Source organism: Theropithecus gelada, chromosome 15 (genome assembly GCF_003255815.1).
Source record: "Theropithecus gelada isolate Dixy chromosome 15, Tgel_1.0, whole genome shotgun sequence".
Taxonomy (NCBI): Eukaryota; Metazoa; Chordata; class Mammalia; order Primates; family Cercopithecidae; genus Theropithecus; species Theropithecus gelada.
Window position 1 is genome coordinate 10,943,767 of NC_037683.1, and position 19,007 is coordinate 10,962,773.

The 19,007-nt window shown below is 50.8% G+C and overlaps 2 protein-coding genes across 5 annotated transcripts in view; one reads left to right on the top strand and one right to left on the bottom strand.

Annotated features, from left to right (window-relative positions):
- The window catches only part of SLC25A25 (solute carrier family 25 member 25), a 48,561-nt gene extending 41,994 nt beyond the window's left edge, over window positions 1–6,567 (bottom strand). The window contains exon 1 of one of the 2 annotated variants that reach the window (XM_025360146.1): window positions 6,189–6,567. In XM_025360146.1, coding sequence (XP_025215931.1) covers window positions 6,189–6,446 — 258 coding nt within the window. In that variant the 5' untranslated portion in view covers window positions 6,447–6,567. The remainder of the gene's footprint in view (window positions 1–6,188) is intronic. The other variant, XM_025360145.1, reaches the window with a different exon arrangement.
- An 849-nt stretch (window positions 6,568–7,416) lies between these two features.
- NAIF1 (nuclear apoptosis inducing factor 1) lies at window positions 7,417–13,240 on the top strand. Of its 3 annotated transcripts, none has more exons than XR_003116044.1 (3): window positions 7,417–8,173; window positions 10,572–11,098; window positions 12,650–13,240. XR_003116044.1 is itself a non-coding variant. In XM_025360798.1 (3 exons), the coding sequence occupies exons 2-3, from the start codon at window positions 7,663–7,665 to the stop codon at window positions 11,042–11,044; spliced, it is 984 nt and encodes a 327-aa protein (XP_025216583.1). In that variant the 5' UTR covers window positions 7,444–7,573; window positions 7,653–7,662; the 3' UTR covers window positions 11,045–13,235. The 3 variants fall into 3 exon arrangements, 2 of the variants coding, with proteins under 2 accessions (XP_025216581.1, XP_025216583.1); XM_025360798.1 differs by having other exon boundaries at window positions 7,444–7,573; window positions 7,653–8,173; window positions 10,572–13,235; XM_025360796.1 differs by having other exon boundaries at window positions 10,572–13,240.
- The last annotated feature ends 5,767 nt before the right edge of the window (window positions 13,241–19,007 follow it).

Consider the following 19,007-nt stretch of genomic DNA (forward strand, 5'->3'; position numbering starts at 1 on the left):
AACTCCTGAGCTCAAGCAATCCACCCACCTTGGCCTCCTAAAGTACTAGGATTACAGGCGTGAGCTTTTGTATCTGGCCAGTAATAATTCTTTGAACATCAAAAAAATTCATCCAGTTGAAGCTCCAGATCAGACAGGCTTGTGCTCTCTCACTCTCTATTTGTATCTATTTTGAGACAGGGTCTTGTTCTGTTACCCAGGCTGAAGTGCAGTGGCACAGTCTCTGCTCACTGCAACCTCAGCCTCCCAGGCTCAAGTGATCCTCCTGCCCCAGCCTCCCAAGTAGCTAGACTACAGGTGTGGGCCACTATGCCCAGCTAATTTTGTTGTTGTTGTTTTTGAGATGAAGTCTCACTCTGTCTCCAAGGCTGGAGTGCAGTGGCATGATCTCAGCTTACTGCAACCTCTGCCGTCCAGGTTCAAGCAATTCTCCCTCAGCCTCCCAAGTAACTGGGACTACAGAAAGGCATGCACCACCACGCCTGGCTAAGTTTTATATTTTTAGTAGAGACAGGGTTTCACCATGTTGGCCAGGCTGGTCTCAAACTCCTGGGTGCAAGCCATCTGTCCACCTCAGCCTCGTAAAGTGCTAGGATTATAGGCATGAGCCATTGTGGCCAGCTTCATATATTCTTTTTTTTTTCTTTTAAGACAGAGTCTGGCTCTGTTGGCCAGGCACGTGTCAGCACGATCTCGGCTCACTGCAACCTCCGTCTCCAGGGCTCAAGCAATTCTCCTGCCTCAGCCTCCCAAGTAGCTGGGATTACAGGTTTGTGCCACCATGCCTGGCTAATTTTTGTATTCTTAATAGAGACAGGGTTTCACCATGTTGGCCAGGCTGGTCGTGAACTCCTGACCTCAGGTAATCCGCCTGCCTCAGCCTCCCGAAGTGCTGGGATTACAGATGTGAGCCACTGTGCCTGGCCCTGTTCTTATTTGTTACTTGGTTTTAGGATCAGGGTATGGGACTGCATCTTTCCAAATATCAACTCATTTAAAAAAAAAAAATCATCTCAGCTGGGCATGGTGGCTCACGCCTGTAATCCCAGCACTTTGGGAGGCTGAAGCGGGCGGATTGCCTGAGGCCAGGAGTTCGAGACCAGTCTGGCCAACATGGTGAAACTCCGTTTCTACTAAAAATACAAAAAAATTAGCCTGGCGTGGTGGCATGCGCCTGTAATCTCAGCTACTTGGGAGGCTAAGGCAGGGGAATTGCTTGAACCAGGGAGGTGAAGGTTGCAGTGAGCCGAGATTGCACCACTGCACTCTAGCCTGGGCGACAGAGCAAGATTCCGTCTCAAAAAGAAAAAAAAAAAAAAAATCTTCTCAAGAACAAGCATGGTGGCTTATGCCTGTAATCCCAGCTACATGGGAGGCTGAGGCAGAGAACTGCTTGAGCCCGGGAGGTGGAGGTCTCATTGAGCTGAGATCACACCGCTGCACTCCAGACAGAGCAAGACTCTGTCTCGGAAAAAAAAAGAGTATTCTAGTTGACTTGATGATTATGACTTTGAGCCAGGGACCGATTATGCAACAATATAACACAATTAGTTTAATACATGAATTTAATCCAATCTGCAAAAAGCATTTTTCTTTTCTTAAAGGGCCATTACATTATAGCAAATAACGTCTATCTCTTGGAAAGGAGCTTTCTTCTGTAGACTATCTTATCTAAGTCTGGCTCTTTTGATAAACATCCACAAATGGCCAAACATTTAAAAGGTATAGAGTTCAACAGTCTGTCTGATTAAGCAATACCAACTTGACATTACTGATCTCCATTCAATAATTTCAAGTCAATAGGGATTGCCTCACGTGCATTGCTCAGGTCCGGGAGAGAAACAGGGGAGCGGATTCTTGTTCTTTGACAGGGTCAACTGTGGATAATCTTGAAACCTATACTTTGGGAGCAAAATATGTGGTTCTAAGTGATCTCTCCTCCTCCTTCTCAAGTTCCCCCAAAAGAACTTGAGAATTCTCTTCATGTTCCTGAAAAGAACTGCGTTAACGAGGAGAGGAGCAGGAATCAGAAGATGGTTCCAATTCCTTCTCTGGTCCAACTTCCTAGCGATCAAATGATCTTTGACGTTGTTCCATTCTCTTTTTGAACCGTTGTTCCTTCCCTAGTAAAATGGAGTAAAAATCATTTTACTGACTTGCTTACTTCACAGGTTTTTGTGAGGCTCAAACGAGATGGTGTGGATGCCAGTCTCTAAATGAGCAAACTGCAGCTCATCTAGAACCTCACCTGCAATAAACACCAGCCCCTTACAAGAGCCCAAAAGCCTCAGCTGAAGAGACAACTGTTTACATGTAACACAGCTTGCTTTCTTCCTCTAATTGGCTGCCTGAGCTCTAACCTATGTTTTAAATTTGTTTTAAGACCCAGATTTTATTTGGTCACATGAAAATGCCTTAAATAGGCAATCTATAATTAGCTCTGGCTGAGTCTCATCTCCCCAAGTCACTACTGTTGTCGTCATCTTTTTGCTTTCTTCTTTAATGAACTCTTCCCTTTTTTTGTCCCAGAACAAGCTTCTCGCTTACATGCCCTTTACAAAGAAAATTTCCCTGGCTGGCTGCCATCGGTTTCTCTGCCCACTTCCATTTTAAGCAATTTTTTATGACTGTCCCATCTCTTTTCAAACAAAGGCAGATGGCAAAACTTGCTGGTTTACTTTTAAAGAAAACTTGACCCAGACTGTTATAAGCTAAGAAGAGGCTTTGTGAAGTCACATGGCCTGGATTTACCCCATCACCCTCTGATAAGCACTCACAGCTGATTCCTTTGCAAACCCAAGCATCTCACACTGGTTTCATATGGGCCATAGGAAGCATCTTCCAAAGTCTGATGTGTTCTTCAACATCTATTCCCGCGGCAGATGACCCATTTTGACCCAAAGGGCCCCAGAGTTCTCTTTTGGCTCCAGCTAGCTCTGCAAAGCCACAGCACTGCTTTTTCTGTAGGCAGTTAATACTAATGCTTTTTCTGTAGGCAGTTAATACTAATTCAACAGGAAGTGGTACGGGAGCACAAGAGGCAGGGTGTCTTCCTGTTGCCCAGTTATTTACAAAAAGGCAGATCTTCTCTCCAATACTTCAAACATTCCCCACAGGACTAACATGTGCTCCTTTACAGGTAATGACCTAATAAATTATTTCTGATCTCAAAGCTGTATAACAACTGAATTTGTTCAAAAGCTAAAAAAGTTGTAGAAATACAGTCTATACTGCCCAGTGCAGTTGCTCACGCCTGTAATCCCTGAACTTTGGGAGGCTGAGGTGGGTAGATTACTTGAGGTCAGGAGTTCGAGACCAGCCTGGCCAACATGGTGAAATTCCTTCTCTACTAATAATACAAAAATTAGCCAGGGATGGTGGCAGGTGCCTGTAATCCCAGCTACTCAGGAAGCTGAGGCAGGAGAATTGCTTGAACCCAGGAGGCAGAGGTTTCAATGAGATCACACCACTGTACTCCAGCCTGGGTGACAGAGCGAGACTCCAACTCAAAAAAAAAAAAAAAAAAAAGATAAATAGACCAGGTGCGGTGGCTCATGCCTATAATCCCAGCACTTTGGGAGGCCGAGGTGGGTGGATCATCTGATGTCAGGAGTTCGAGACCAGCCTGGCCAACATGGTTGAACCCCGTTTCAACTAAAAATACAAAAAAAAAAATGAGCCGGGTGTGGTGGCACGCGCCTGTAGTCCCAGCGTGCCTGTAGTCCGAAGGAGGCTGAGGCAGGAGAATCACTTGAACCCCCGAGGAGAAGGCTGCAGTGAGCTGAGACCGAGACCACGTCTTGCACTCCCGCTTGGGCAACAAAAGTGAAACTCCATCACAGAAAAGTAATAATAATAATAATAATAATAGACAAATAAATGAAATACACTCTATACTAAACCCACACACCAAAAGAATAAAGAAGAAATGCTCCATATCAGAGAACTTAGATCTGTCACAGAGTCAAAGATTTTAGAGCCAAAGTGACCCCAAGGGGCTAGGCTCTCTGGTTAACAAAAGTTTTCTTTCAAAACCAGAAAGAAAAATTATCACTTTCTCCTTATTTGCCCCGAGAAATTCACCACTAAAAAAACAGATTAGGATCAATATCAGATGTGCCTCGAATCTTGAGAACACTGTGACTCTAGTTGAGGCACAAAGCATGGTGTAAACATTTAACATTCTCTCACAGCCAGATGTTCTCAATGTGCCTGGCAGCAATGCCAAGTGGGTAGGTTTGACACAGAAACCCTCTGGGTTTAGCCTTCCTATCTTTTCTTTCCTTTTCTTTCTTTTTTTTTTTTTTTGAGATGGAGTTTCACTCTCGTTGCCCAGGCTGGAGTGCAATGGCGCAACCTCTGCCTCCTGGGTTCAAGCGATTCTCCTGCCTCAGCCTCCCGAGTAGCTGGGATTACAGGCATGCGCCACCACGCCCAGCTAATTTTGTATTTTTAGTAGAGACGGGGTTTATCCATGTTGGTCAGGCTGGTCTCAAACTCCCGACCTCAGGTGATCTACCCAGCTCGGCCTCCCAGGAAGTGCTGGGATTACAGGCGTGAGCCACTGTGCCCAGCCAGCCATTCTATCTTTTCAAGTGAGTATTCATCAGATACATACAGGAAAATCTCTAGTTCACAACACTATTTTGTGTAAAACTGACTGGAAACATTTTTTTTTTAAACTAGTCTCTAGCCGGGTGCAGTGGCTCACGCCTGTAATCCCAACACTCTGGGAGGCCGAGGCAGGTGGATCACCTGAGGTTAGGAGCCCGAGACCAACCTGGCCAACATGGTGAAAGCCCGTCTCTACTAAAAATACAAAAATTAGCTGTGTATGGTGGCATGTGCCTGTAATCCCAGTTACTGGGGAGGATGAGACAGGAGAATCTCTTGCACCCAGGAGGCAGAGGCTGCAGTGAGCTGAGATCGCACCACTGCACTCCAGCCTGGGAGACAGAACCAGACTCTGTCTCAAAACAAACAAACAAAAAAAACTCTGTCTCTAAATCTCTTGGACTTAACTCAACGATTCTATGTTGCGTAGTGTTAATCTTGGTCCTCCTAGGCTGATCCTAATAGTTACGGCTCAACACCTTGGATGTTGATCCAATAATCTTGTACATGAGTTAACAACACCTATGTACACCCACCCAACAAATTGATTTAATTCATTGGCGGTTTACCAGATTCTCTTCATACTTGGCTGTGAGATTCTCTAATTGTCGTGTGTACAAATAGACCAAACTAACTCAGCAGAGAAACAGGTTCTTAGGTAAAGTACTCAGGAGTCCTATTCCAGGTTGTAAATCAGGCTAAGCCACAGTAAATGAAATACTTGGGAAAATGGCAGCTACATCTGCCAAGTCAGACTGAAGGGGAAGAGACAGAAGGGAAAGAAACAGCCTCTGCTGAGGTTCTCATACAGAAAGGCCAGCACTTCTCTTCCTGGCAGGCCCAGGGATGACCATTTCTCTGCGCCCCTATTCCCACACCTCGGCCAAGAGCCCACAACAGTAACAATCTCGCTTTGACTTTCAGAAAAAAAATTCCTCCGGATTCTTTCACTTCCTCCAAACTCCAACCCGCAGGGATCCCGATCCCATTTTCTGGATAAACAGGGCAATGGGGATGAGCCTAAATCATAAGAACTGTCAGTCTTCACCGCCCACGTCCACACGGATCAGCCTGAAACCCCAATACCAATTTTTTTTTCAACTCCCACATGCTCCTGGGAGGAACCAGATCAGGGCCCACGGCTGGCATGGAAACGAGAGGGAAAGGAGGGGGTGCTGCTGGGGACCGATGGATGAACCCATCCATGGGTGAAGGGAGCGTCCAGCTTGGCCTCGAGGTCAGGAAGTGACAAAGGCACACTCCTGAGCCTTCTACTCTGGGGAAAGCCCGGGCAAGAAAGGGCTTTTCACCCATCAGAAGGCCCAGAGGGTGCCCACCTGTGTCCACGAAGAACCCGGCTCAAGCACCCAAAGAAGTCAGGAAAGAGCCCCACTCCCATCAGGGCATAAGTGGGGTGTCCCTCAGTGAGTCAGGGTGCATCCTTCCTCTGGACAGTAGGGATCCCGCGCAGCCCAAGGGGCCGTCCCCCGAGACCTGTCACCAGCGGCCCAGACCTGTCACCCGGCCCTCGAGGGGCTCCCTCCCCGCCGGTGCTGAGGATGCGCGCAGCCTACCCGGAGCTCGCCCTCCGTGCGGTGCAGTCCCAGGCGCCGCAACCCCACCGCCAGGTCGTTGACACACAGGCCGCCGTCCCGGTTGACGTCGAGCGTCTGAAAGAGCCTCCACAGGCGCAGCCGGTGGTCCGGGTCCCCGCAGATAGCGCCGCCGCAGGGGTCCCCCACGGACGCCGGCGACGAGGCAGACGAAGAGGCGGCGGCGGCGGCGTCCGGCGGCGGGGAGGCCACACAGCGGCACAACACACTGCTCACCATCGGGTGCGAGGCAGGGGCTCCGGGCGCTGGCGGGGGCTGGGGCGGCGGGCCGGCGTGGACCGTGCGGAAGGCACGCCAGGCGCTCTGGAGCTGCGAGCGCGGGCTCTGAGACGCCGGCAAGCTGACGGGAGGGGCGGCTTCCGGGAGCCCCGCCCCTTCGCGCCCCGCCTCACCGGCCAAGCCCCTGGCGCACCGAAGGCCAATCACAGGCTCGGATGGAGAGCCGGGAGGGGCGGAGCCTGCCTAAGGGCAGCCCACACCGCCCCGGACTACCCGGATCAATGGGGTGGGCTGGGTCACCCTGTTCCGCCTGGGGCCGATTCAAACTGAGGGAGGCGGGGATTGGCTGAGCCGGGGGCCAAGAGAGAGAAAATCACGCAGCGATAGGCAGGAATCTTGTGATTGGCAGGCGGAAGGCGCCGTGTCCAGTTTCCATTGATGAACTAACTCTGTTTAGACTGCAGGATCTTAAGGATGGGAGGAGCGGTCGTGTACGCAGAGATCGTAGCCTCCGGTGGGAAATAGGATTTGTGTGAGAGCATTTATGAACTGCAGTTGCGGGGCAGAGTTTGTGCCGGTGGGAGGAATTTAAAATTGACTCATGGCTCACGGCCGAAAGCACGAAGTATCCTCAGGAAGCAGGGTTTTGGTAATCTAACTCCCTAAACCACCAATAAAATAGCTGAATTTAACGGCTTAATCGTCTTAATACTGATAATTGAACGACAGAATGATTTTCCAATGGAAGTGAATAAAGGTTAGGTGGGCGGGGCGCTCTGGGCGACAGACACAATTTTAAACCAATGATCAGGCGAATTACAGTAAGTGGGCGTGCTCTGTAGCTGAGCGAGAGACCGAAAGAACCAGTGATCGACGTGATATTTGAGCCTCTACCAACCGGGAAGGCGGGTTCTCCCGGAGAAGCGCTGGGAGGCGGGAAGAGGGGAAGTGGGCGGATCTCCGCACACCTCGGCGGAAGAGGCAGATTCAGGAAGCCATTACGCCGCTGGCTGGCAGCGGCCGGGCCGGTTGGGGCTGGGCCCTACGCACTTTGCGTAGCGAGGGGGGTTACCAAAGGCCTAGTGCTTGGCCTCGAGCAAGCCTGGCCTATCCCCTGTAGGGGGTGGGTGAGGGGCGAGGCTGAGGGAGAAGAGAAGGAGAATTGGGGCGCTTGAGGGGATTATAATTTCTTTAAAAAGAGGGGAGGGGAGAGGCCATGGCCGTCCCAGCCAAGAAGAGGAAGATGAACTTCTCGGAGCGGGAGGTGGAGATCATCGTGGAGGAGCTGGAGCTGAAGAAGCACCTGCTGGTGAACCACTTCAACGCCGGGGTCCCCCTGGCCGCCAAGAGCGCGGCCTGGCACGGCATCCTGAGAAGGGTCAACGCTGTGGCCACCTGCCGCAGGGAGCTGCCTGAGGTCAAGAAGAAGTGGTCTGACCTCAAGACTGAGGTCCGTCGCAAGGTTGCCCAGGTCCGGGCCGCCGTGGAGGGTGGTGAGGCGCCGGGGTCCACTGAGGAGGACGGAGCTGGGGGGCCTGGGACAGGCGGTGGCAGTGGCGGCGGTGGCCCAGCTGTAGCCCCAGTGCTGCTGACCCCCATGCAACAACGTATCTGCAACCTGCTGGGCGAGGCCACCATCATCAGCCTGCCCAGCACCACAGAGATCCACCCTGTGGCCCTCGGACCCTCGGCCACCGCAGCCGCAGCCACGGTCACCCTGACACAGAGTGAGTGACCTCTCCTGCCCAGGCGGCGTGCATAAGTGGGAAGGGTCAGCAAGCTCTGGGGTGGCCTGGGGAAGGTTGGCTGCCAAGGGTCAGAGGTCAGATGGGGGTCTTGGAAGACCATGAGGCCTTCCAAGAGCAGCACCCCAGACAGAAGCTCTCTTTGGGACTTCCTCAGCACGTGGGCTGGACTTCTGATATGCTGGATAGCTCACCACTGAGCATTGCCACCATGTTTGTCCATGACTTACCTCCACTTGCCGAACTGGGTGGTCCTTGAAGACAAGAGACTGTGTCTGTATCCCCAGAGGATTTTCACAGGGCTCAGCTTGTAGTAGACAGCCAGGCCATATTTGTTGAAAAAATTGATGGGAATAATACTGCCCAAGTGAGACAATGATTTTGGATTCTGTTTTCAGTGCCGGGGATCTTTGATCAGGTGCTGCTTGGGAGCCTCCTGGTTCCCGGTGTTAATCTACTCCATTCATTCATCCATTCATCAAACATTAGCACTTATTCTGTACCAAACCCTGTGCTGGGCACTGGGATTACCAAGTTGTCTAAAATACAGGCCAGTTATATTCTAGTAGGACAGAGATGACACATATAGGAATAGCTTCACCATCAGTTGGGAAAATCTAAGGCCCCGGAAGAGGAAGGGGGCTTCTTGGTGGCGTGGGGACACATAGCTGACATTGGCATTGAAGGGTGGAGGAGCTTGACCTCTCCCACATGTGTGGAGGCCCAAACAGCCCAGCTAGGATCCTTTCCAAGGTTCTCAGCTAAGAATGACAACAGAGCTAACTTTGGTTGGATTTTTTAGTTCAAAGAAGGATTTGTACCCGTGACTGTTACCTCTGCTTGCTTGTGATGGCTGTGAGCTGGATCATTCAGTGGTTCTCAGTGGGGGTTGGGGAAGTTGGGTGGATGTGTGAGTGCCATCCCTTTGCAATGCGTGTTTCTCAAGAATACACTGGGGTGGGGTAAGGGGGACAAACACGGGTCCAAGTCAGATGCTGCTCTGGAACAGGAAGGATAAACGTTTAAGTATCCCATTGACCCAGATGATGAGAGACGGGGAGACATTGACTGGGCACTTAAGCTACCGCTGCCCCATTCCCACCTCCTTTTCTGCTTGACCACAAGGGCCTAGGAAGTCAAGTCAAAGCATCAAAGGACCGGGCACAGTGGCTCACTCCTATAATCCCAGCACTTTGGGAGGCTGAGGTGGGCGGATCACTTGAGGTCAGGAGTTCGAGACCAGCCTGGCCAATATGGTGAAACCCCGTCTCTACTAAAAATGCAAAAATTACCCAGGTTTGGAGGCGGGCACCTGTAGTCCCAGCTACTCAGGAGGCTGAGGCACGAGAATCTCTTGAACCCGGGAGGCGGAGGTTGCAGTGAGCCGAGATCGTGCCACTGAACTCCAACCTGGGTGACAAGGCAAAGAGCAAAACGCCGACTCAAGAAAAACAAAACAAAACAAAACAAAACAGAAAGCATCAAAGGAGGTAGGACTAATGTGGCTGCAAAGAGCATGTGTAGAGTCCCACCCAAGATGCCTGCTTCACTGGTACCACAGAGAGCATGTGACCCAGCCTCTGGGGTGCCTGTCTTTTTTTGTGTGTGTGTGAAACGGAGTCTTGTTCTTGTTGCCCAGGCTGGAGTGCAATGGCATGATCTCGGCTCACTGCAACCTCCGTCTCCCAGGTTAAAGCGATTCTCCTGCCTCAGCCTCCCAAGTAGCTGGGATTACAGGCATGCCACCACGCCTGGCTAATTTTGTATTTTTAATAGAGACAGGGTTTCTCCATATTGGTCAGGCTGGTCTCGAACTCCTAACCTCAGGTGATCCACCCACCTCGGCCTCCCAAAGTGCTGGGATTACAGGTGTGAGCCACCGCGCCCGGCAGGGTGTGCCTTTCTTAGCTAGGAGCAGCCCAGCGTGGAGGTTAGGAGCACGTTGGGCTCTGCTGTTGGGCAGACCTGGGTTTGCCTCTTGGCTCTGCTGAATAAGTTCTGTGACCTTAGCAAATCATTCTACATTTCTTGGTCTGTTTTCTCATTTCTGGAAAATGAAGATGACAGCGCTGACCTCTTGGTGTCATTTTGAGGATTTGTTGAGCTAATGAGTACAAAGTGCCTGACATGTAGTAGTTGCTCTAAAAGTTTTGCTAGTATTATGATCAACATCTTTGCTTTTGCCAGATCCAGGGGTGGCCCTTTGATTACCAAGTAGAGTAAGATTCTGAACCCCTTAGATTCTAGATTTATACCTGAATAGCTATGCAGCCAGGGGAGGCCTGGATTCCCCTTTATGGCCTCTTCCCCACCCTATACAGCCAGCTGTATTCCTTCCAGAAAGTGACCTCCCTTGGCCTCTGTTCTTTCTACCCTGCAGTCCCCACAGAGACTACGTATCACACGCTGGAGGAGGGCGTGGTGGAGTACTGCACGGCTGAGGCACCCCCGCCGCTGCCACCGGAGGCCCCTGTGGACATGATGGCCCAGCATGCAGACACATCGGTCAAGCCGCAAGCGCTCAAGAGCCGCATTGCTCTCAACTCCGCCAAGCTGATACAGGAGCAGCGGGTCACCAACCTGCATGTGAAGGAGATCGCACAGCACCTGGAGCAGCAAAACGACCTACTGCAGATGATCCGCCGCTCCCAGGAAGTGCAGGCCTGTGCCCAGGAGCGCCAGGCCCAGGCCATGGAGGGCACACAGGCTGCCCTGAGCGTCCTCATCCAGGTCCTCCGGCCCATGATCAAAGATTTCCGCCGCTACCTGCAGAGCAACACAGCTAACCCGGCCCCCACCTCTGACCCTGGGCAGGTGGCCCAGAATGGGCAGCCAGACAGCATCATCCAGTGAGGGCAGGGGTCAGGCCAGCCTTCTGCCATGATGGGATGAAAACTCCATGGTCTTGTAAGTGGGTCCTGTGATTGGCCTTGGCCTTAGGCCGGCCATGTGCACAGCTCCCTCTTTAATAAACGCTTAGGGGTTGCACTGTTTTTGAGAAGAGGAATTTGTTGGGCTCCCGGGACCCAAACTCTTACTCCCCCTACTTGAGCTGCCTTGCTAAGACCCAGAAGATTGGTTAGCTGGGGGTCACAGGTGCATGTGATGGGACACGTGTTGTCACGACCCCAGGCTTGTGACATGACCCAGCCTTGGTCTTGGACAACTGTAAGGAACAACACAGCGGGCTGTCACTGGGGGCTGTCGCCCAGCCTGGGTCTCTCCTGAGCTGCCCTACCCCAGATGCCATCCTTTCGAGTAGGGTCATGTCACTGGTGCTGGCAGTTGAGCAATAATATCTTCCTCCCTTGGGAGGCAGTGTGACTTTGCCTGAGGAGGAAACCCCACCCTTTTCTCCTTCTCACTGTGCCTCAGTTCTCAGGGGACTCCAATGACTGTTGTGTTCTCCCCTGACCCCACCCAAGGCATAGCGCAGGCCCTTGTTAGGTACTGCGCTGGGACGCCTCCATAATACATGCAGTGTGCAGCCAGTCTGGTTCAGGAATACTGTGTGTGGTGAGGACGGTTTGGCCACTCTCTGGATTTCCACAGCATCTCTGGGTAGCCCTTTGGTGGTTTGCCCCTAGAGCTTTTGACTCAGGTCAAGCTTTGGATGCTGTAAATTTTCGAGAAAGCCAACTAGTGTGGAAGCTTGCTGCCCCACTGCAGTGGGTCTGAGTGACCTGTTGGCTTTGCGCGGAGGCTTGCTTCCAGCCAGTTGTATTTGTGCTGTGTGTGAACCCCTCCTAGGAAGGCCTCCAGGAGGGCCGCCCTGTGGCCACACCCTTCCTCCTCTGCTGACTCCACATTTCCAAAATTCAGCAAAAAAAGCCCTGCTGAGCATCACACGCTGGACTCTTCCCCTGCCACACCCCTCAGTGCCTCCTGTTCTCTTGAGACTCTCTGAGTGGCTGAGTGAATCCAAAGCCATGATTGACCCTGAATGTAGGAGGAGGAAGAGGTGAAGCCAACCTAAGAAGTGGGACCCTGGCCGGGCGCGGTGGCTCAAGCCTGTAATCCCAGCACTTTGGGAGGCCGAGGCGGGTGGATCACGAGGTCAAGAGATCGAGACCATCCTGGCCAACATGGTGAAACCCTGTCTCTACGAAAAATACAAAAATTAGCTGGGCGTGGTGGTGTGCATCTGTAATCCAAGCTACTCAGGAGGCTGAGGCAGGAGAATCGCTTGAACCCAGGAGGCGGAGGTTGCAGTGAGCCGAGATCGCGCCACTGCACTCCAGCCTGGCGACAGAGCGAGACTCCATCACAAAAAAAAAAAACAAAACAAAACACACACACACACCAGAAATGGGACCCTTTGGATTCTGTGCTCAGGGAAGAGCAGGCAGAGCCTTGGAGTGCTGAAGGAGGTGCTGTTCCCTGTTCCATTTTACACTTTCTCTTCTGACATGTCTGTAAGGATTTTACCCAGATGCCATTTGTCTGTTTCATTTTCAGACTTACCATCAATTACCAAGGCCCTTACATCTCCCCAGATCGTTTCCCAAGTTTGCCGATTTGCTGCCGGTGCCTCAGCCACACGTGACCAATGGTTACAACTCAGGGCTCCAGACCTCAGCTAAAAAGTGAAGACGCCGCCCTCCTGGGCACAAACGTTTAGAATGCTCAGCTCCTCTATTGTGACCACAGGAAGGTGGCCCTGAAGATGCACCGAAGACAGTTTGGAAGTGACTGCTGTACTGTCAGCCTCTCTGTGGAGGCATTCGTGCAGTGCCAGCTAAAAGGGAGGTGAAGGGGGATATCGGACCCAGCGAGGGAGTTGCTGGAAGAAGGAAACCTCTTCTCAGTGTGGCTGGAGAACAGCAGCCCAGCAGCTTGGACGCCTCCACTCTGTGCAATCTGATGGCCCCAGCAAGGTCACTGCAGGGACTTCCCAAGGATTCGGTTTGGTTTTGTTCTGGGGTTGGAAATCTGAGCCAATATTTGTGTCTGTTCCATTTGGGTATGAAGAGGAAGTCTGGATCACTTAAACTGACTAGTTATTTCCAGGTCATAATTTTAAATTAAAGACATATCACTTTTTTATACGTACATCTCTGTGTCTTTATTGGTTATATATAGAAGAGAACAGGGACTGGCAGACGATGGCCCACACACTGAATCAGGCTCACCACCTATTTTGATAAATAAAGTTTTATTGGAACACAGCCACACCCATTCATTTATGAACTATGGCTTTTTTTCTTTTTTTTTTTTCCCACCACCAAAGCAAGAGTTGAGTAGTTACAGAGACATCTGGCCCACAAAGCCAAAGGTGTTTACTCTCTGGCCCATTTACAGTAGAAGTCAGTCTATTCCTGGTTTAAGGCAGTGTTTGGGACTTTGAAGAATTACCTGAGGCAGACACCGTGGCTCATGCCTGTAATCCCAGCACTTTGGGAGGCTGAGGTGGGCAGATCACGAGGTCAGGAGTTTTATGAGGCCAGCCTGACCAACATGGTGAAACCCTATCTCTCTTAAAAATACAAAAATGAGCTGGGTGTGGTGGCACACACCTGTAATCCCAGCTACTCAGGAGGCTGCAGTAGGAGAATCGCTTGAACCTGCGAGACGGAGGTTGCAGTGAGCCGAGATCATGCCATTGCACTCCAGCCTGGGTGACAGAGCAAGACTCAATCTCAAAAAAAGAAAAAAATAGAATTACTTGAGGCATTTGTTAAGTGTACCCAATCCCAGGTCTCACTCAAAACCTGGAGGGAGGTCTCTAAGACTATGCATTGTAAACAAGCCCTCAGTGATCCTGATACTTTCTGTAGGTTAAGAAATTTTTTTTTCTTTTTTTTTTTTTTTTTAACACAGGATCTGACTGGGCGTGGTGGCTCATGCTTATAATCCCAGCATTTTGGGAGGCCGAGGCAGGCAGATCACGAGGTCAGGAGTTCGAGACCAGCATGGCCAACATGGTGAAACCCCATCTGTACTAAAAATACTCAAAATTAGCTGGGTGTGGTGGCGGGCACCTGTAATCCCAGCTACTTGGGAGGCTAAGGCAGGAGAATCACTTGAACCTGGGAGACTGAGGTTGCAGTGAACTGAGATCACGCCATTGCACTCCAGCCTGGGCAACAAGAAACTCCATCTCAAAAAAAAAAAAAAAAAAGACAGGGTCTTGGCCATTTGGCGGTGGCTCATGCCTGTAATCCCAGCACTTTGGGAGGCTGAGGTGAGTGGATCACCTGAAGTCAGGAGTTCGAGACCAGCCTGACCAACATGGAAAAACCCTGTCTGTACTAAAAATGCAAAAATTAGCTGGGCATGGTGCCACATGCCTGTAATCCCAGCTACTGGGGAGGCTGAGGCAGGAGAATTGCTTGAACCTGGGAGGCCGAGATCGCACCACTACACTCCAGCCTGGGCAACAAGAGCAAAACTCTGTCTCAAAAAACAAAAACATGGTCTCACTCTGTCACCTAGGCTGGAGTGCAGTGGCAGGATCACAGCTCACTGCAGCCTTGACCTCCTTGGCTCAATTGATCCTCCCACCTCTGCCTCTCGAGTAACTGGGACTACAGCCATGTGCCACCATACTCAGCTAATTTTCTTTTCTTTTCTTTTCTTTTTTTTTATTAGAGAAGGGGTTTCACCATGTTGCCCAAGCTGGCCTACAACTCCTGGGCTCAAGCGATCCTTCTGCCTCTGCCTCCCAAAGTGTTGGGATTACAGTTCTGAGCCACTACTCCAGGCTGGTTAAGAACCTTGGCCCAGAGACTGGAGGACTTAAACTCAGCTGGAATCCGGATCCTGCACCAAGGATGACTGCTTCTCTGGATTTTCTGCTGAGCAGTTGGGAAGTCCTGCCAACCAGGATACTCTTTTAAATAAGACTGGTCTTCTTTCTGGAGGGATCTCAGTATTCCTGGGCATAGCTACCACTCTCACCAATATTTTGTAACAATAAAAACCAACAATTATTGAACCCCTAGTCTATTGAGGCCTTATAAGCATTATCTCATTGACTCCTTGCAACAGCCCCAGGAAGTCGGCACTAACACTGTTCTGTTTGCAGGTGAGGACACTGAGAATCAGAGAGGTTTAACAATTTGCCTGAAGTGTCCCACAGCTACCTTATTACCCAGTGTAGCCCATGCTGTTAGCTACTGTTCTTAACTACTGTGACCTTGCTGCCAGTAGATTTGAGGTTACCTAGAGATGATTTGAGCCTGACCTGACCTGGAGGAGTGTTTAGCTCAAATGAGACCTAGAGGCAGCTTGTGTTAGTATTCTTCTTCTTTTTTTTTTTTTTAGACAGAGTCATGCTCTGTCGCCAGACTGGAGTGCTGTGGCGCAATCTCGGCTCACTGCAACCTCTGATTCCCTGGTTCAAGCGATTCTTCTGCCTCAGCCTCCCAAACCTTTAATATTTTAAACCCTTTTGATAGCCTTTTGGAAAGGCATGCTTTGTAAACTGTATTTTAGGTGAGAGTACTTTCTTTTTTTGTTTGTCTTGAGACAAGTTTTCGCTCTGTCGCCTAGGCTGGAGTGCAGTGGCACAATCATGGCTCACTGTAGCCTCGACCTCCTGGGCTCAAGAGATCTTTCCACATCAGTCTCCCTAGTAGCTGGGACCACAGGAGCACATCACATGCCCAGCTAATTTTTGTATTTTTTTGTCGAGACTGGGTTTTGCCATGTCAGCCAGGGTAGTCCCGAATTCCTGGGCTCAAGTCATCCTCCCGCCTCGGCCTCTTAAAGTGCGGGGATTACGGTACGAGCCACGGCATCCGGCCAGTTCTTTCTTCAATAATGTTTGCCCAACAGATCCACAAGGCAGTGCTGGGAATAGCTCGTGCTCAGCAAATACAGCTGCCGTCATCATCATTACAGTGACCGATAATCCGAAGTGGTCACTATCGAGTCTTGATGTCACAATGGGAGCTTTGTGGTTTGAATGGGATTACAAAGGATGTGACCCTGGAACTAGAAGGTGGCAGGGGCACAGAAAGCAGAGTGGGAAGGACTTAAGGCTGACTGGGGACGTGGGAACCAAGGCCAGTACAGGGAAGAGGCCACCCCCGGGAGGCTGTGAGTGCAATTTCTCTGAAAGAGGCGGGTGCACGAGTCAGAGACTGCTGAGCTATCCCCTTACCTTAGTCCATGAAGACAACGGGCTACAGTGAAAGTAACAGTGAAGCCTGTAATTGCTTACTATGATGGCGTAAGCAAGAGGAGAAAACGCCACTCCCCTTATGTTCCATTTTTTTCCCCACAGGACAGCGCCAGGTAAGGGTGAGATGTATTACACATGGGGGTATCTTCTCACTGCTGAGGGAATCCTCAGGATAAAAAAGACTCCTGCTGTTTTATGGACTTGGTGCGGGTCAGAGTGGGACAAGAGGGAGAAGGGCTGGAGTGGAAAATTACTGATAGTAAAGTGTGTTCAAGATTCCTTGCACTGTTTGTGCTTGTGTAATCCCAGCACTTTGGGAGGCCGAATCAGGAGGATCTCTTGAGCCCAGGAGTTCGAGACCAGCCTAGGCAACATGGCAAAAACCTGTCTCTACCCAGAAAAAAAATTAAAAAAAAAAAAAAAGAGGGAAATACAAAAATTAGGCCAGGCACAGTGGCTCACACCTGCAATCCCAGCAATTTGGGAGACCAAGGAAGGTGGATCACTTGAGGTCAGGAGTTGGAGACCAGCCTGGCCAACATGGTAAAACCCCATTTCTACTAAAAATACAAAACTTAGCTGGGAGTGGTGGTAGGGGCCTATAATCCCAGCTACTCAGGAGGCTGAGGCAGGAGAATCGCTTTAGACCAGGAGGCAGAGGTTGCAGTGAGCTGAGATCGCACCACTGCACTCCAGCCCGAGTGCACTCCTGACGGAGAGCGAGACTCCGTCTCCAAAAAAAAAGAAAAAAGAAAGAAAGAAAAGAGGCAGCTGCCTCTTCCTGCCACCCCACTAAGGCCTGCCAGGCTCAGCCTTTGTCATTGCTTCTGGCTGGGCCTGAGAGATCGCATGTAGGCTTGTGGCCAGGAACCTCGTTCCTCACAAGTAAGTGTTGGGACTTCTGAGTACTCCTGTCTCTAACTTCCTGACTGTGCTCTGGGATGGGATTATTTAATTTCTCTAAAAGTCCTCCTCTGATAAGAAGGACGAGCGAAGTTAACAAGCTGTTGCTCACAGAACACGGAACACAGTGCAGGACACACAGCAGATGCTCAACGCCAGTAGCTGCTTGCTTCAGTTGTCTTTGCTGTGTAACAAACCAACTTGAAACTTAGTGGCTGAAAACAATGATCATTTATTTGCTCATGATTTTGCAATTTGATCAGGTCCCAGAGGGAACAGCTTGTCCATTTCTCAGTGGCAGCTGGACCTGCCCCACTGGGGCTGGGACTCTACCCCTAAGACGGCTCACTCACATGCCTTGCTTGGAAATCTCCCTGAAGTGCCTTCCTGACCCTTGCAGAAATTCTAGACAAATTGGTCGAGGTTCTCGGAGGGTGCGAAGGAGTGCCTGCTGGGAGGAACTGGCGGGGACAAACCCAGGCCTTTTGGTTAGAGATGGTGAACTAACTTCAGTATGGAGGTTTACAGAGGGAGATGTGGTTCTCAAAATGGTCTGTCCTGCGGCAAAGCCCTAGAGGCTGTGCCAGAACGTGCTGATTCCCTGCCCCACCTCTTCCCCTGCCCAGCTCCTGGGTAGCCTTCAGGGCTCTGCTTGGACGTTGTTTCCTCAAAAGGCCTTTTACCAGCTCCCACCGGTCCAGGCTAGCTCTCCCTGCTGCCCACGCCCACAGTCCCCTGGAGGTCCTCTCTCTCTCATCCTATGTGGAGTTGCCCCTTCCCTTCCCTCAGCTCTCCCCTCCCCTCCTCCCTTCTCCTCCCTTCCCTCCCCTCCCCCTTCCCCTCCTCTTCTCCCCTTCCCCTCCTCTTCTCCCCTTCCCCTCCTCCCCTCGTCTTCTCCCCTCCCATCCCCTTCTCCCCTCCCCTCCCCTTCCCTTCCCTTCCTTTCCTCTCTCTCCCCCTCTCTCTCTTTCTTTTTAGAGAGAGTCTCACTCTGTCTCCCAGGCTGGAGTGCATTGGTGCGGTCTCAGCTCACTGCAATCTCCGCCTCAGCGATTTCTTCAAGCGATTCTCCTGCCTCAGCCTCCCGAGTAGCTGGGATTACAGGCATGCGCCACCACGCCCAGCTAATTTTGTATTTTTAGTAGAAACAGGGTTTCTCTATGTTGGTCAGGCTGATCTAGAACTCCCAACCTCAGGTGATCCACCCACCTCAGCCTCCCAAAGTGTTGGGATTACAGGCATGAGCCACCACACCCGGCCTATTTAGTTTTTTAGACAAAGTCTCACTCTGTTGCCCAGGCTAGAGTGCAGTGGCGCGATCTTGGCTCACTGCAACTTTTGCCTTCCAGGTTCAAGAGATTCTCCTGCCTCAGCCTCCTGAATAGCTGGAATTACAGGCGCTCGCCACCATGTCTGGCTAATCTTTGTATTTTTAGTAGTATTTTCCCACGTTCTCTCTCACCCGTGATACCCACAGCGGCCTCCTTACTGGCCTCCTGCCTCCAGGCCCTGCCGAGGTCTTCCAGGCCCTTCTGAGGTCTTCAGAAGCAAATCTACCCATGCTACGCCCTGTTCCATCCTTCAATTATGTCTCTTAACTCCCTGGATAAACTATCAGCTCCTTAACGTGACTTGTCGCCACTTCCCTCCTTATACTCTGCATTTCAGTCACATCGAGAAAGTTTACTTCCTTAAAAATATTGGCCTCTTCAAGATCGTGCCACTGCATTCCAGCCTGAGCGACAGAGTGAGACTCCATCTCAAAAAAAAAAAAAATATATATAT

What these genes read in the sequence shown, in the direction of transcription:
- NAIF1 (XM_025360796.1), top strand. Translation starts at nt 7,663, where the DNA reads ATGGCCGTCCCAGCCAAGAAGAGGAAGATGAACTTCTCGGAGCGGGAG. An exon ending in CACGGTCACCCTGACACAGA is followed by an intron (nt 8,174 to 10,571) that starts GTGAGTGACCTC and finishes TCTACCCTGCAG; the next exon opens with TCCCCACAGAGACTACGTAT.